This window comes from Opisthorchis viverrini, assembly GCF_000715545.1.
Source record: "Opisthorchis viverrini unplaced genomic scaffold opera_v5_11, whole genome shotgun sequence".
Taxonomy (NCBI): Eukaryota; Metazoa; Platyhelminthes; class Trematoda; order Opisthorchiida; family Opisthorchiidae; genus Opisthorchis; species Opisthorchis viverrini.
In genome coordinates this window covers 28,605-46,498 of record NW_008751667.1, presented here as the reverse complement: position 1 = coordinate 46,498, position 17,894 = coordinate 28,605, and the positions used below count along the sequence as shown (strand labels likewise).

The following is a 17,894-nucleotide window of genomic DNA, read 5'->3' as shown; positions in this document are numbered from 1 at the left end:
GAGGCTCCAGTGAATGCGCTTGCAAAAAATCGCAAAATTAATTTCTTTCTCGCCCGGAAATCCACACAAACCCTGTTAAGTCAAAAGTGCATGCGATCGGGGTGGAATGAAAGCTAGCAAACTTATAGCACCTAACCAAATACAGGACTGTAGATTATGAATGAAAATGGGTCTCGCTTTCGAGGTTTTCTCTCTCTCTCTATCCACACTAGTATATTCGTGAATGCCAGAGGAATGTACACAATTTGAATCTTGCTCTTTTCAGTACTTTTAGCCATGCACACTCATGGCCAGCCACATGGCTTTAGCTTGTTCGGATTAGCTTGTTTACACAGGATAACTCAGATGTTTCTACTTTTTCCTGGTGGAGTAGGGGTAAGGCGGTCACCCGGCAACTTCTGGAATGGCCTAAAATGCCTTGCTAATAAGCTCCACTAGATGGGGTGTTCGAATCTGGCGCTTCTACTTTTTGGTGTACACTCATCACGGTGAACGTGTCAGGACAAGATAAGAACATGATATGAACGTCATTCATAAAAGAGCGATTCAGCTCAATTTCGGATGATATTATCGTCAATACCGAATTGATATGCAGGTGAGTGTGTCTGTCAATGCGGAGTTAAGTAGATCATAAGGTTGACGGAAACTCGTGTACTGCGCCTACCTGATGAGCCCCAAGTGGAAGGACGAAACCGGTCGTGGGCTGTCCAAGAGTTTTCAGCAACCTTTAGAGTAGTGTATTGCGTCCATACTGGGGGAGATCTGTTTAAACAGCTGTACACGGTACAAATGAGAAGCCCCACATTTTAAGTTGTTTTGTCAAGATCCACGAAGCAGTGGCGCATGCTGACCGTTTTCCGGATACACTGAATGAAGCTCACCTTCCACACTCATTCTATGGTTGGAAGCACATATGTTTCTATAAGCAAGTGAATGTCTTCTATCTGGATGGCAATTTGTTTGATAGGATTGTCAACAACTCGTCTTTGACGCTTTCAACAACAATGAGGCAATCTACTCTCAACAAGAGAGCATGATCGAATGATTATCACGTTTAGAACGGATGTTTTAGTGAGGTGTATCTTGCCAACGGACTCGCAAATATACAAGAGTCCACAAATCAATAATATGATAAGTAAGTCAGAAACGTAACACTGTAATCGGTTGGCTGGGATAAGTACAAATTAAAACCGGTTCGTAGTCGCGTGTTGCATACATATCACCGAGAATATTCGGCTTCATCGTTTCAGTGTGTGCGTGGCGCGCACTGGACGCCCCGCTGTGGTTGGACATCTAGAGCAAGTGGATCTGAAAACATTGAATTAGTTTTCCGATGCAATGGCGTCAGCGTTGTTCAATGTTCGGGAATAATGGGAGTTATAGACCGACCTTTTAGACGACATATTTACCTGCTGGCTTGTACTTGTTAGCAAAACCTTTAGGCTGGCAAAGCTGACTGAGGTCCGCCAGACAGTGGTCTGGTCATCGTTCTGCTGAAATGATGAACCCACAGAGCATGCAAGCTGACAGACTCAAGTTGAGGTAGTCGGACGAGGTAGGTCAACCTGACATCTTTTGCCAGATCATAAGGTAGCTGGTAAGGGTCGTGTGTAGGACAGCCACTCTATAAATGTTGTAGAGTCTTACGTGAAATACTGACTTACAGTGTCTCCTTTCTATGGCAGACGCTGCTAGGTAGGATTCGGTAACACTGTGGTTGTGAGGTAGCTTGTGGTGCTTGGTTTCTGTTATATCTGCTGATTCGCCGACCTGTGGTATCTGCTGCTGACCAGCTTCATTGCCCAGTGCCTGAAGGAAAGACTTACAGAAGGGAACACAACAGCCATATTCCGCACAATCGAGTGCGAGAGCAAAAGTTACAACGGCTCCACGTTATTTAAAGGAGACTTTCTGATATTGATCCAGGCTGTCTGATGTGAGCACCCATCAACATCGATCGTGCCTCAGTGGAATGCCTGAACGCTGATCACATTCGGTCGTGCTTCTGTGGCGTGCATGAGGACTCATTGGCTTTTGCTGAATTGATTGAATGATTGACTGGTCTGGATGCTTGCCGACTTTCCTTTTGAGATTTTGGTGGAGCAGTAGGTTTTAGAGGCGTTCTGAGGTTACATTCAGGAATCTGACCTTCTTGATAGTTTCACACTTGTTTTCGACACGAAACCGGGAGGGGACGTGTATGGCTGAAGTTTCATGAGAGCCCTACTGCTTTGCCTTAACGTAGCTTTAATACCTACTTTTGTTGTTACGTTCAAAAGGTACCCCACACATCTTCTCACCAACAGGATGGTTCTAGAACGGGTTATACCGCGCATCCAATTTTGTTCCCGTTTGAAACATCTGTATTATGGTCCCACTCGTGCGGCGGATCAGCAGTATATCTGGATTTTGATAGATTTGGTAAATGCATCCAACGTCAAAGTTGGTTCACTTTTGAATAAAAGACAAGTCACGTAACACCTAAGTATCATACATTAAAATCCAAAGAAGATATTGCTATGTTGGATGCAACAATTTCTAGTTTAGTCAATAAAATATCGGCCGGAATTAGGCTCAGGGATAACCAAATGGGGGTTTCCGTATTCAAAACAGTTAGCTGATGTCAGTTAATAAAGATCCCCCTTGCACGCTGAGTGTCAGATTAATATTACTTATAAACTCCGTGACTTTTAGCACAGCATTTCTCTAACCGTTTATCTCCATTTCTCGAACGACTGCAAGGTGCCATCAGATGATTACAAATCATTTCTACATTCAGCAAAATTGTACTTGGCAGTAAAAGCTTCCAAGTATCGAGTAAACAACATGAATACAGTATTTTTTCCCTGAGGAATTTCGTCAATTACACCCATTCCCCGTCATGTGATTTCTCTTAGGGCTTAGTATGATGACTACTCATGAGTAGTGGCAGAGTTTCCATCCGCAGAACGTGCTTGGACAGTCTTGATGCGATTACCGAATAGGTAATCAGTGGACAGAGTAAAAACATTAAGAAAACTATGGGCGATTCTAGGGATTATGGCTGTTTGGCAAGCCGTGGTCTACGGGTTCTCGTTCTGTTGTATACTACTCTTGTAACACGCCTTTCTGCAGAGTCTGTGCAAATTTCGTTGTTAAACGGAGCTTTGTAGTATCACAAACAAACAAATCGGCATTGGACGGCTCACATCGCTTATACATTCAACAGAGCCGCGATTTGCAAGCAAGGCATGAACAAGTGTTTGAACAACGGGAACCGTGCATAGGGTGTCAAGCTATGGTCGGCGGTTGAATCTTTGTCAAGCCATGGAATATTCGTTTCAGTTGTTGGCATCGTCTCTGTTAGCCCACAACTGGAACGTCAAACTATCACACAGCATCGAATACACATGTAAGAGATATTGCAACCCGTTTCTTAAATGCCGTTTGCCAATTATATTTCTCTAACATAACTATACAACGTGATAGTACAATCAAAGTGGATGATTATTATGAGATATCTCCTGCTCGGTGGCTGTTCCAGTAAAAGCCACTTGAAAGTGTTTTCATGTGAATCAACAAAACTCTTGCTCACTAAACATACCCGAGTCCGCTGAGTCCAGGTGGTGAAGAATCACTGTGGCCAAGATAAGTATGCTCATGTGTTTCCAAACGTTTGACTAAACATCTCCCTTGGATGACACAGTCTATTTATACTCTAAAAACCAGGTTCCACAGCAATTATGAAACAAGTCTATCAAGGCGTATTTTGCAGACATGACTGTTTATCACGTAAGAACAGCTTGAAGAAGCCACCCTACTGGCATGAGTGTGTCACATGCAAATATGGTACTTCATAGCTTCAGAGGAGGTATTCCAGGGGTGTGGTAACCACCAAATCTTTCAATTTATCAACTAATTTCACCGCACAAATTTTAGAAAGTCAGCGTAAACACAGAATCGCGCTTGTACACGGTTTGGGTGTGATCTGTTTTGCAGTCGTTCACTGGCACTCTTTTGAAATGTTTACACTTTTGACTTTATGCACCACATTTCGACTCTTGTGATCTGGCTGGAACTGAAAAGTCACCTTGAGCATTCAGGTCTCTGGATAAACTCATTCCTTGATATATTTGATATTATATGTTACGTGTATTACGCAAACAAATTCACATGTAAAGAATCCTTTTTGATTCGGATAATCTTGCCAAAAAAATGGAATTTTCAAACTGCCAGTAAGTCCTCAATCTGTGGCTTGTCCCAGAATCGCTCGCGGGCTGTCAGGAGGAGGTCACTAAGTACGGTACTCCTGAAGGCATCATTGTTTCAGCAAGCCAGAATGACACTCGCTTTGAACCCACGGAAGCAAATGATCTACCTGAGGGAGAAATTCATCCTAGGAAGGGATGTATTGTGGATCGCTTTGAGATAAAGCGTCTAGAGCATATATATTCTTGAGGCACCAGCATGCCGTCAGCTGTTTTGGATCACAAAAGTACTCAATAGTGTTGAAGAACATGAGATGAAATTCAACTACTGTAGTTCAGTTTCTTCAGTGGCTCCGAAAGGATCGATTGCCTGTGCTGTGACCATAATTAGATTAGGCTACCAAAACTGCTATCCACAACGAGGATCAATGTCATTCCTGAATAATTCGAAGATGAGCTGTGGATTATCTTGGTTTCCTTCGACTCCTGCCATTGAAAACCTCCTTGACGAACATGAACTGGTGACTGATGGAACAGTCAGTCGATTAACTTGGACAAGATCGCCCTACCTCAGAACGTCAAGAGCATGTGAAAATTCACAATACTTCATCTACTCATAAAAAGCACGATAGACCCCGGGGAGAAACTCCGCCAGGGATAAACCAGGGAGGATTTAGTTTCCCTGTATACAAGTAATTTCGTGGCTCACCGATGTGGACAGAGCGGTAAATGAATACCAGTGAAAGGAAGAGGGCTTTCGATACGGAGTTATTAATTGAGAAATGCCAAATGACCGGTTACAGGCCACTGAACAGGGAAGCAAAACTCTAATTTGCATCTTGTTTACAAAAACTGGACACCTATCTTCTCCCGAACGCGTCTTCTTGAACTTTCCTGGAGATTCATTAAGTCGTCGGTCAAACTCAAGCAAATGTTACAAGGTGGCTCCACGAATTCCGCAACAGATCTCACCTTTTCATAAGACGCAAAGCGAAATTCTACGAACAACACATACTACTCGCGTGCCTCCCCATCAGTAGTATCACCGTTACACCAGTAGGTCATGTGGATGCTAACTGGCTACACAGTCATAACTTAGAAGTTGCCGGTTTATGTGTTAGGAACGATATGCTAGCATGCTTTAACAGGGCTCCCACGGCCATACTAACCTTGGGGACATAACGATGTTACCTTTGACTTCCCGTCCACGGAAGCCAACTACTTCGGTTAAGCGCTAGAAAAGTGAATCAGCTAACATTTGTGTTCTCTCGTATTTTTTCAATAAGAGAATAAACAAAGTCGCCAGGAGGATATGCATCAGCAATGTGCACCGTTTTGCACCACTACACACGACACTGAGGAACGCTTGGTGCTTCAATGACTGTGTCGCAAGACGTTTAATTCTATTTTGCCTGCCATGGTTATTCGCATGCATAAAGAGTTCCACGGCGTCCACGGAAGTCGATGTGCTAGAACGGCACCCATACCACAGACTGCTTTCATTCATTGAGGACCTTCCTCTTCAGATATTGGGAAGGTGGATTCACAGCATCAGTTGCCTCCGTCAAATGCGATTATTGGTAAAAATCGATTGATTATGAACCGGAAGAGTCTACCAGTGGTGAGGAATTGCAAGTAGTGTGTACAATCTTGAGAGGCCTAGATGACATAAACAGTAATCCCACGTGTTCGAGGTCTCGATTCCCACGAAACACTTGTGGATAGAAGATCCTAGAACTAATCCGTTCCCTGTAAAAGCACACTCATCACGAGGTTGGCGAAATTTGTTCAATGACCCACGAAGAATCTCACAAAAGAGAGATACAGCTGGAAATGTTTTGAGTCTCCCGTGAAAGGTTCGCTGGTACGCAACTGTATTCTGCTATTCTGTCGCTCTCAAATGCTCAGTTGGCTCAGCGAAAGTGCTATTCACAAAACCATGGTAGTGGGTCAGTCAGCGGTGGAAATTTGTGATGTCTTGCACACTGCTTTTGTCCAATTCCCTTTGCAGGTGTAACCTGTTCTCCAACTAACCATCTGCTACAGAGCTCAGTGGAAGTTAGTGAATATACACTCATTTGCAAACTAATTTGGCTTTTCTAGAGAGTTACCTGGAACCCAGCTGAATCTCTCATTTGTGATGTTCTCAGGCAACTGAATGTGCTGCACCAGGCCGCCTCATGTTTCAGTCGCTACGACATTCGAGATATCGCGGTACATGTATATTCGCAACGCACTACTCAAAAGATTGCTGAAAATCCATCCACAGCCTTATGTTCTACTTGAAAGGTTGACGGAAACCCGGGGACTGCGCCTACCTGATGAGCCCGAAGTGGAAGGGCGAAACCGGTCAAGGGCTGTCGACTGATTTTCAACAACCTTATGAGTAGTACATTACTCAGGAAAAGTTCTTTAGAACGAACTACACCCACTGTCCATTTGTTTTCCATAACCGTGACCGTTAAGTAATAAACTCCATTTTTATTCGGGGACCACCGTTACAGCCCAATTGATTGATCGAGATCATTTCAGGCTTAGATCAACGTTGGATTTGCTTTTGGCTTCTCAGACGAATAGTAAATCGTTCCTTTTCACAGACTATGCAAATTGTCCAACGTTTGGCAATCGCCCGTATTCTACTTTCGGGTAACCTAACCACAAACCATCGTTTTCTTGGTTTCCTCGAAGCCTCCAGCAATACCATTTCTTCGTTCCGCGAAAATATTGTCCCATAATTCTTGTTGCGTTTTTGTCTGGCCTCCTACACCTCAGCGAATGCTTGAGATACAGCTGGAAATGTTTTGAGTCTCCCGTGAAAGGTTCGCTGGTACGCAACTGTATTCTGCTATTCTGTCGCTCTCAAATGCTCAGTTGGCTCAGCGAAAGTGCTATTCACAAAACCATGGTAGTGGGTCAGTCAGCGGTGGAAATTTGTGATGTCTTGCACACTGCTTTTGTCCAATTCCCTTTGCAGGTGTAACCTGTTCTCCAACTAACCATCTGCTACAGAGCTCAGTGGAAGTTAGTGAATATACACTCATTTGCAAACTAATTTGGCTTTTCTAGAGAGTTACCTGGAACCCAGCTGAATCTCTCATTTGTGATGTTCTCAGGCAACTGAATGTGCTGCACCAGGCCGCCTCATGTTTCAGTCGCTACGACATTCGAGATATCGCGGTACATGTATATTCGCAACGCACTACTCAAAAGATTGCTGAAAATCCATCCACAGCCTTATGTTCTACTTGAAAGGTTGACGGAAACCCGGGGACTGCGCCTACCTGATGAGCCCGAAGTGGAAGGGCGAAACCGGTCAAGGGCTGTCGACTGATTTTCAACAACCTTATGAGTAGTACATTACTCAGGAAAAGTTCTTTAGAACGAACTACACCCACTGTCCATTTGTTTTCCATAACCGTGACCGTTAAGTAATAAACTCCATTTTTATTCGGGGACCACCGTTACAGCCCAATTGATTGATCGAGATCATTTCAGGCTTAGATCAACGTTGGATTTGCTTTTGGCTTCTCAGACGAATAGTAAATCGTTCCTTTTCACAGACTATGCAAATTGTCCAACGTTTGGCAATCGCCCGTATTCTGCTTTCGGGTAACCTAACCATAAACCATCATTTTCTTGGTTTCCTCGAAGCCTCCACCAATACCATTTCTTCGTTCCGCAAAAATATTGTACCATACTTCTTGTTGCGTTTTTGTCTGGCCTCCTACACCTCAGCGAATGCTTTCTTCAAAAGGCACTGTCGTCTTCAAGTAATCCAGATGATACTGATGAAACTGAAGCCCAAGTACCGTTCATGCAAGCAGGTGCGTAAATTCGCACAGAACTTGTGCAGTCCGCAAGCATACTTTTATCCAACCCAGTGAAGAGTGATCATAATCAAGCAAGAAATGGAATGTTGGGACACAGAGAACGAACTGCAGGAATGGTAACCTACTGGAATGCTGTGGCGGGACAAATTACAACCTGAAGAGTTCTCCTAGCACTTACACCCAGGAGAAGTGTGGAAACCACTGAGTGACTGTCACCAAGTACGTCACACTTCAGGAGAACATTCGCTCAATGATTACCTAATCTTGATTCGTTTAACCAGCGTATAGCCGTGGGAAGATTCAGATATAATCTCTGAACCCATCCAAGAGGCCATTAGCCGCACCTGGTCATAGCATGAACGCATTTCATTTCAAGGACTCTACTTGACGCAAATTTACCTCCTTTTTCGATTACGGGCTTACGCAATTGCGCCCAGCACTCATTACAGACGTAACTAGAATTAATTCCAGATGAGCAAATATACACTCATTTGCAAACTAATTTGGTTTTTCCAGAGACTCACCTGGAACCCAGCTGAATCTCTCGTTTGTGATATTCTCAGGCACCGACGGAATTTCAGCGACTTTATGAGTAGTACGTTACACAGATATAATTCCAGATGATTTTTTCCCAGCGGATATTTTGGCGCAGGCTTACCAACCATGAGGGCAAATCAGACTGTAGATGCCCGGCAGTGTATGTTTGACGGGTTAGCAAATGCGGAACCGCTTTACAGGACACCCCGTCTCAAACCCGACGTCGCATTTATGCAGACTTATATGACTAAAATATAACACATTCAAACTGGAAGAGAGAAACGTCTCATTCGAAATCATGCCAAGGACAGTGCCAGTCTGATGAGGTGAATCCCAAAGTATGTAGAGATTTTGGTATGGGAACACGCGTCTAAAGACCAACAACCAAAAAAGGCGCTAGCACAGTCAAGACTCGCACATCAGGCAACAAAGTGTCCGTCATACTGGGTCTGTTGTGAGATTAAATGGCAAAAATGTACCTTCAACGCCATGTGTCACGCATAAAAGTGTCATAAGTACGCAGGGAGCCCAAAATGGCAAGCAAAAACAAGTCACTGACTGCGACCTTAGGAAGTCCCAGTCCAATAACAGCATTATCGGACTGAGGAAAGCAGATCCCTCGATAAGAGATGATCATCGGTTAGTGAACCAAAAAGTCGATATCACAACCGATGGCATGTAGGGCTGAGATTATGGCGAGGGAATGTTCATCAGCACCATACTTCTGCTTCTTCTCATTCCACACTATCTCTCCACGCCCATCCGAGACTATGCTGACGTCTATTACAGTTGCACGGCGATCTCGAACAGCGATTAGGTCAGCTCACCCGATAAACACTCAACAAAATACCGTTGGCTGACTACAATCCATACATTTCCATATCATACCGGGATAATGACACATAAACAGTAAGATACACCGTAGTATAATCGATTTTCTCGTGACAGTTCGAGCAGTTTGTTAACTCCGGATCTTACCCGAGACTACCGAATCATGAAGAGACGATTAGGAAGAAGAATTTCAGTGAAACGTTCAAAATGTTTGTTGGACCTTGTTGTGGTGCTTGTATGCTATGTAAGTAGTATCTGTAGTGCAGGTTATGCATTAGGAAGCATCTGTGTATTGCACTAATGAATGAATAGGAAGGGACAGTTGTTTGAAACATCATGGTCCAAATCAATCCCGTTTGGACCGGCTGTTGAATTCACATCAGCTTCACAGACAAACAGAGCGAATACCCCCACATTCAGCCAACCCCATGAAAATACTAGTTACGTTTTTTTGCGAGTGGGAAATCTTTGTAAGGGCCAGACTTAAGTAGATCTAAATCCATATAACAACCGTGAGATGTATGGAGAAACACCGATGAAACAGTGTGATTCGTGTTAGGCTATAAGCCATTTCATAGACTGACAGGATCGCAGCGTTGGATGTTTTGGGTCAGATTTTACTGTGAAATTGACAACAATTTGTGATGAGAAGCACCATGGAGTTTTTAGTTCTCGTTGGGAATCATGAACTGTGCGCATCCCTTGGATCTCACGGCAAATGAGAGCCCATAAGCTCCCGGCCTAAATTACGATTGGTTAATTGTCAATCAGAATTGCTCTTACTGTGGAATTTATGGGGCACCAGTTGTCATCCATTCACGAGATTCAAGTCAGTAGCACTTGTTCAATGGCTCCTTTGCAGAATGAAGGTATACACTTCGTGTGAATTATCGCCTTATCTGAGTTACTTAAAATTTTGTCAGCATTATGAAGGGAGTTGGAACGTTGAAGCATTATTCTGGACTCTGCTTGGGCACTTGTGAGATGCTTTCTGCAGATGAATGTCAATAATGCTTAGAATCCTGTGCAACGCCTCTCGGCTTTTAGTATAGAATGGAGTCACACGTGAGAAAAGGTTTATTAAAAAAGTTGTTTATCTCCTAACACTACTATCAGTCTGTAAGTAGTTTAGAAGAACACTTTCAGAAAATATGCGGAACTCCCACGTGAGAACTCAGTACGTTATTACGTGACGCGGTTCCGCGGTTGAAAAATGAGTAGTGCTCTGTCCTTCTCGAGTGAAAGCTTATCAACTTGGTTATCAGCCACTCGTAAGCACACGGTTGTGTCCAAATGTCAACCAATTGGTCACGTAGTCGAAATTCTGCTGATGTTGGAAAAACCGCACAGTTTTTCTCGACTTTTCTGCCTAAAATGAATTCATTGATATCAGTAGAATGTTTACCGCCAGCATACAGGTTTCAAAGAAATGCACTGCGACTTATCCACTCATCCGCATAGTGGTCTGTTTTCGACGGGAGTCTCAACTGAATCGCAGCTGAATCCCTCGTTTATCATATTCTCCTGAGGGTTTTTATGTCGAACTCCTCGGAATCAGCAAACTCCAGGCCATCAGACCTCCTACTGTACGATATCTACGTTGTTCTTGACGTCCGTAGAGGTTTCAACTAAATCCATACCCAGTGAGTTGATTTCGCGCTTCCTTTGACATTTCTAGGTTTCAGCAAACTTTTGACGACAGAATTCCATAATTCCTGCAATCAACGCGTGGGCGATAAAGAGTCCTAGACTTGTGTTTCGGATTGATACATTTAGTGTCCTTTTTTGCCCCATATTCGAAACCAAAACCTGTCCTACACACTTTTCCATCGAGAACAGTATGAGCAGATCAGTTGCTAGCTTTCCAAACCAACTTGGGCAGTCCTCATAAACGAACCGCATAGATGAATTAGTTAGACAGAAACTCACGTAAGCATCAAAGGCATGATTAAACCTCAAATTCGTTTTTAGAGAATGGTGTATGACCTTGCTCATAATCGAGAAAACCATGAAAGTATTCCAAATACCGTTTTGGGAGAAGCATTTGTCTAGTCTCTGGTCAACTTCTCATGACCCATACGTATTTGCCCCAAACAACAATTCGCACAAAATTGTGCGTCTGGCGTTGAAAATATACACGACACTGTAAACGAGGCACATTACTTTTGTTATCCTTGTGCCGTTGAAGGTCTTTCATCTCCACCCCATTCCCGTCTTACAACTTGGTTACGCAGCGACATCCAATGGAACCAAGTTGCACTTGGTTAAAACCAGGCGACAATCGTGGGGAGAATTATTGTTCTTGCTCTGTGTGCATTCGGCTGCTTGAAGGACACAAGCAGCTCGGTGAAACTTACCACATCGAGCGTTTCCCTGACTTAACTTTTTTTAAACGTGCACCAAACTCTGGTGAGACGATACATTTAGAAAACATGCCTGATATGTGCGTTATCCCGGAACCAACTCAGCTCCATCGCTGGCTTCAGTGACTGGACGAAAACCCTGGTGAAAATGACTGAGTCTCCTCAAAAACCCCCAAATCCATTTAACAATGACAAGTCGCCATTCTTGTTGTGGGCATGAAGGAGATTCTGGCTGAAGTGTCCGCTTTCTATTGTAGGTATCAAGTTTTCAAAAGGATCCCGGCTCCGTGATCCGCAAGCGCAACTGGGAACGTCAACCATCATCTGATATGAAAGTCAGCACATTTAATTTGTACAGCTTTGTGAATTACAAAGTGAACGGAGATGAGGTTACGTGCACCGCATATATATACATATATATATATATATATATATATATATATATATATATATATACCTCAACAAGTTGGTACTGGACGATCTGGTGATATTCCAGCAGCTGTGGTGATTAGACATCCTAACTGTGACGATACTGAGAATGAGTCATTGGAAAACAATACAAATTTATCTAGGTCCTTGAAGATTATCTTGATGAGGGGACCGATGAATAGACCATTGGATTATGAGACCATTCGTAATTTTGCACCTGAGTTCGTATGCTGAGCGAGGCCGAACTCTTAGCTTGTTAAGGTCTTTCTAGCTCCCGCTGAGTTTATATGCCCGGTAGATCGCTTTTAGTTCAGATTATTGATCCACAGTTTTTTTCAAAAGCCGTCCCTCGTTCAAATTACGTTTTCAGTATCTGTTCGTTTGTTCAGTTATTGTTTTATTTGGTACGCACACCAACCCGATTTAGAAACGTGGTAATTCTGTTGCGTCCATCGTGCATTTATGGGAGAGTGATGACACGATTGCTTCGCATATCAAATGCCTTGATATAAAACCTCAGCAAGATCAAAAATGTGCAGATGAGCCCTGATTAGAAATGCTTCCACGTTCGAAGTGAGCTCACCAGAATGATTGCGCCAGGACAAATGGAGGTCTTGTCAAGCCAGAGTGATGAAACGTTCATTCTACAACTTCCGAAACCACTTTTGATTAACTGCTGAAGCGCAGTCTGATTTATTCTGGGACACGATTTGGGATGAATAAGCTAGATTCATCCACATTTACTGGGGTTTATTACGACTATTGACGTGCAAATTTTCGAGACTCGACACTGTCAGTTTCGAATATAACACCTTCCCATCTAGTATCGCTTCTAAAGTCCCCCCATAGTCTCAATATAAAATGTCTCATGCTTAGATTTTTTATTATTCCGGACACAAATCACTTGGTCTGAACAGCCCAGCGAACACAGAGGACGGTTTTATTCTGGTTCAGAAGTTGCCACGCCATACCGCCATACTAAAAAACAAGTTGGAATTCGAATCAGTTTTCAGAAACAGGTTTGGAACACTTTTGCAAACTTTTGTTGGTCAAATCGTTATCATGTTGAAAAGCTGGAATTGGATGCGTGTATGAAGACATCTCGTGAGCGTCCTGTTTTTATCGGTCGGAACATGACCTTTCATGTCAGAAAGTCATGCTCTGGAGCGCAAATCACTCACATGTTTGAATCGGAATGAGCGAGACAAAACTTTCAAGCCACTGAACAATAACAAATCAGACTTTATTAAATATCGATTGGGTCAAGTAACTACAACCTATCACTGGTCGAACAATTTGTTCTGGGTGCAGTTTAGAGACCCGAAGACGCCAGGTGAGGCATTTAAAAACACTCCACCTCGCACGTCAAAACTTGGTTTCTTATTTTGTTTGGTGCGAAAATGACTCGTCTAGCTCAGGTATTTCAACAATACTTGACCAACTATCAGTCTAGCATTCATAACTTTGGCTTGAGTTAAGTTACCCGAATGCCCCTAATTAAGTCAGGTGTATTCGTGTTGAGCCAGCCACGCTGAATAACAAAAAAGCTAGACTGTTTTGACTAAATTTATCTTTTCTGGGAAAAGAGGCATTCTCTACCTGGAAATATTCAACTGACTGAATGGTGCACTGATGAGAGGGTTGAGGTTCATCCAGTCGGAACTTTGGCTTGAGTTAAGTGATAAGAAACACTGGAATTACGTCAGGTGTATTCGTGTTGAGCCAGCCACGCTGAATAACAAAAAAGCTAGACTGTTTTGACTAAATTTATCTTTTCTGGGAAAAGAGGCATTCTCTACCTGGAAATATTCAACTGACTGAATGGTGCACTGATGAGAGGGTTGAGGTTCATCCAGTCGGAACTTTGGCTTGAGTTAAGTTACCCGAATGCCCCTAATTAAGTCAGGTGTATTCGTGTTGAGCCAGCAGGGTTGAACGACAAAAACGTAGGCTATTTGGTTTAGTTTGTCTGTTTTGGGAAAAAAGGCTTTCTCAACCTCGCAATATTCAACTGACCGAACGGTGCACTGATGAGAGGGTTGGGGTTCATCTGAGTGGCACATGAATATGATCGACCGACTCCTCCAGCAGCATCATGTCTTTATACAATTGCTACTGGATTACACAGGCCAGTCGTAACTTTGGCCGCCAAGACATTACTGGACATAGCTCAAGTGCTCGTAGATCTCTCAGTCACCAGAACGTCGTTCACCCTCTGCAGTAAAAATTAATTGAACTGCTCACTCATTCCAGTCTTGAATAGCAGTATTCAGTAACACGGGTGTGTCACATACTCGTCTTAATGTGCTAACGAATCCGAACCAGCAAACCTGATTTTCCATAAGTGAGTCGCTTGAGTTTAGTTACCCGAGTGCCCCTAAAAAACCAGATAAGTGTTCAAGGTTTACACTCTCTTGGTTCAGATAGACGTAACAGTGCACTAAATATGTTTCCTCAGATGGCAACAAAACGGCTGCAAATCAGGTAGGAACCCCGACAAAACTGGTAATAAGCGTCCACCGGAACTAACAGCACGCATTGAGGTCACTACACTTTCCTCGTACCTGGGAGAAAATCGTAGTGTTACCACTTGAGTTTCCTTCACAGAAAGTAAAAGCACACAGACGACCACACAGTGCCACAACTGGACGACTTGCTATCCAGAGTTACAAATATATGCCAGCTTGGTGGACTGAGAGAATGTCAACTCACTTTTTCATTTGGTAACGTGGATTCCACCTTGAAGTTGTAGTTTGAATTCAGCTTGAAACAGTACTCTTCATCCGAATCACAAGCGATACCCCACTTGTCTTCTCGTTCCGGACTAGTTGACCTGGATGTCGAGTAGTATAAAAAGCGTGACTTCGGCTTCACCATGTTTAACGCTACATGGAGAGGGGACACGACAAGGTAGAAAATTACGCATCAACTACTGATAGGAAGTGAGTAGTCAAAGCTGAAGCTCACTTTACATATAAGGCATCATTACCATTGATCTGATTAATGGTCAGCTCACTCACATAGCGTTCCTTGTATCTGTTTTGTGGTCTGAGCGATAAGACATACTACCGTTTTTTTCCGAACGTGCAACACTAGATCATATCCACTACGAAATGGTCCTGTATCCCTGTGCAAGTTGTGGAGTCATTCGTTTTCCGATAGCGGAAAACTTAGTTCACATAACCTGGCAAAAAGTGTACTTGATATCATTCTCTTCGTTTTTTCTTCTTTCCTTTCGCCAGTTTTAACCACTGGTATATTATTGGAGTAAATTCACCACAAACTACGACAGCACAAAGCTAGTCAACCGAAGCACTATGACCACGTGAATTCTCGGCCAAGATGACCAGTGTGTCAGATCTGTTTCCCAAAGTCCGTACCACATTTTTGAAATAAATCAAAACTGACTTAATGTTTCAAAACCACGGCTGATTTTATTGTGTAGTTTGTGACAATAAGGCTTGCGAAATTGCTGCAAAAGTTGAAAACGTTATAGATACATTTTTTTGTTTTTGTCGCTCATTAAGTCAGGTGGTTTGAGTTGTGATGATATGAACTTACCACGGCTTAGGACGTCCCGTTTTGCCAGTTCGGGGCTTATCAAGTCACATGTCTTAACCAAAATTGTTCAGGACGGTGGCACCGAGGAAATTAGCCAAATGGGTACTCTGAAGGTGGTTTAGTCAACAGAATTCTAAACACTCGGAGCGATCAGGAAAGTCTATTTCCGTCTGGCTCGGATCAAAAAGCCGCAATACCACAATCCATGAAATCGATGGTGTGAAAGTTTGCGTCGTTCTGTCCCAATTCTTAAAACACGAGCAAACCAGATCTACGAGCAGCGGTTATGTGCACCCAGCCTTCGTCAAGCATCTCACGCATGTCTGAGAAGATACCCAGACACAAAACAACACATGCCTTAATAAATTTGAGCCGACGGTGTCGTGTGCCATCTTTCGATTATCTCCTGTTCTCTCTGGTTAGAACTACGAAAAGTCACTCCGGCGAAGCGGTCTGCATATTGATATGTTTTGTTTTTCGGCATTCATTGTGTACTGCTAGGAAAAGCGGAACCAGTGATCCGCGGTGCCTAGAATTCACCTCGCAGGACAGTCCCATTTGCGGTACTGGTTTCGTAGACAAAGGTGAGCATATGTGCCGAGGCTGAGTCTTTGTGAAAGCAACTTTAAATTGGAAAGGACTTACGTGAGGTAAACCTTATGGTTAGCTTGAGAGTACCACCTGCTCGTACGACGCACGGTTCCTGAGCACACCCATCGATGGTGACCGCTTCCACCGCATCCGTTGTTACGGAACCTGAAAGACAAAACAGTGTATTGCGATGGAACAACTGAGCAGTTTTGCCGCAATTTTTCAGTTTCTCACTGAGGACTCAGCAACACGGGTTGTTTTTGGACTGCCTACTGTGGGGCAAGACGTAATCTCAGATGTGAGTTTGGTAATCTTAAAGAAAAGACTATTCATGCGCAGCACAGAATTTGCCAAGGATCAACAATTCCGTCTAGAAATCAACTTAGATTAGGTTTAGGAATCCGTTCTCGTTGGCACAACTGTGCCACACTTGACTGCACCACTGAGATACAGTTGTTTGTCAGCCAACTAGCAGGAACGTCTGCGTAGACTGTAATCAGATGTGATAGTGGTTTCACTCCTCAAGGGGAACTACTTGAAGGACGCGAAAAAGTGGCTTTTCAGGGAAAATGGCTCCTCTGTAACCAGATAGATAGGATTGAATATATGTGTATAATCACAACGCTATGCAGTTTCTTATTCGGCAAGTTAACAGCCGTTATCCACTGTGGGGAGTGTCTAATATGTGTGATATAGATGCCTGCACACGCATTAAAGTTGGACGCTTGCGCAAATCAACAGGGTTATTTGGCTCATTCAGCTGATTTTACAACGGTCCTTTTCACTAGGTTCTTTAATTCTATCTATCGAAACTGCTTTGCTTACAATTCTGCCGCTGAGCCATCAAACCACCTGAGATGATTAGGAATCATCGTCGTGTACTCCCTCTCCCTATATTTGAAAATGACTGGTTCACTTCCATAGGCAGTTCGTGGATTGGACGGCAGAATGGTCACGTGGACTACTATTGGCTGCCTAGATAACTTATCGATCTAGAGTGAATATAACACGTCTGCAGCCAATCATAGACAAAACCTGGCTCGTGTACCAACTGAAAGACATGGCATTTAATTATGCCGATGAAGCTTGTTATTCCGTCTGTGTCACCACTAAGCAGTCATCCACTGTGAGAAATAGCTTGAGAAAGGCACCCATGGAACAGGAAGGATGCTTGAATTTGGTATCGTAGAGTACATCTATGTTTCAAACGTCAAAACGAGTGTCTAATGTAGAACACGGTCATTCGGGTGGGGGATATCCTGATCTTCGACAACAAAGCATAAATGTTTAACGTCGACACTCCACTGCAGTACAACCATAATCTGTTTGCAACACATGTACAAAACTTCTCCGTGGCAAAGCTTAGGCCCAGAAACATGTTTGCGGGAAACTTCTGCGAGAAAAACGGACTTGGTTCTTTCGAACTTTAAAATCCTGGCTTGTACTACTTGATTTGTTCTAACAACGAGTTCAGTGTCAATCTTAGGTCCACTATCAATAAGATGGGGTGTTAAAACGGGACCGTCTAAGTTGTGCCATTTTCCCCTAGTCACATGAACAGCTTA

At 43.3% G+C, this 17,894-nt stretch overlaps 1 protein-coding gene across 1 annotated transcript; it reads right to left on the bottom strand.

Moving 5' to 3' along the window:
• Positions 1 to 14,891: 14,891 nt before the first annotated feature.
• Positions 14,892 to 16,494, bottom strand: T265_12701 (hypothetical protein; the record flags this gene model as incomplete). Its single annotated transcript, XM_009165051.1, has 2 exons — positions 14,892 to 15,062; positions 16,384 to 16,494. Coding segments are annotated over 2 exons (279 nt in total), but the record flags the coding sequence as incomplete, so codon positions are not given.
• Positions 16,495 to 17,894: the final 1,400 nt, after the last annotated feature.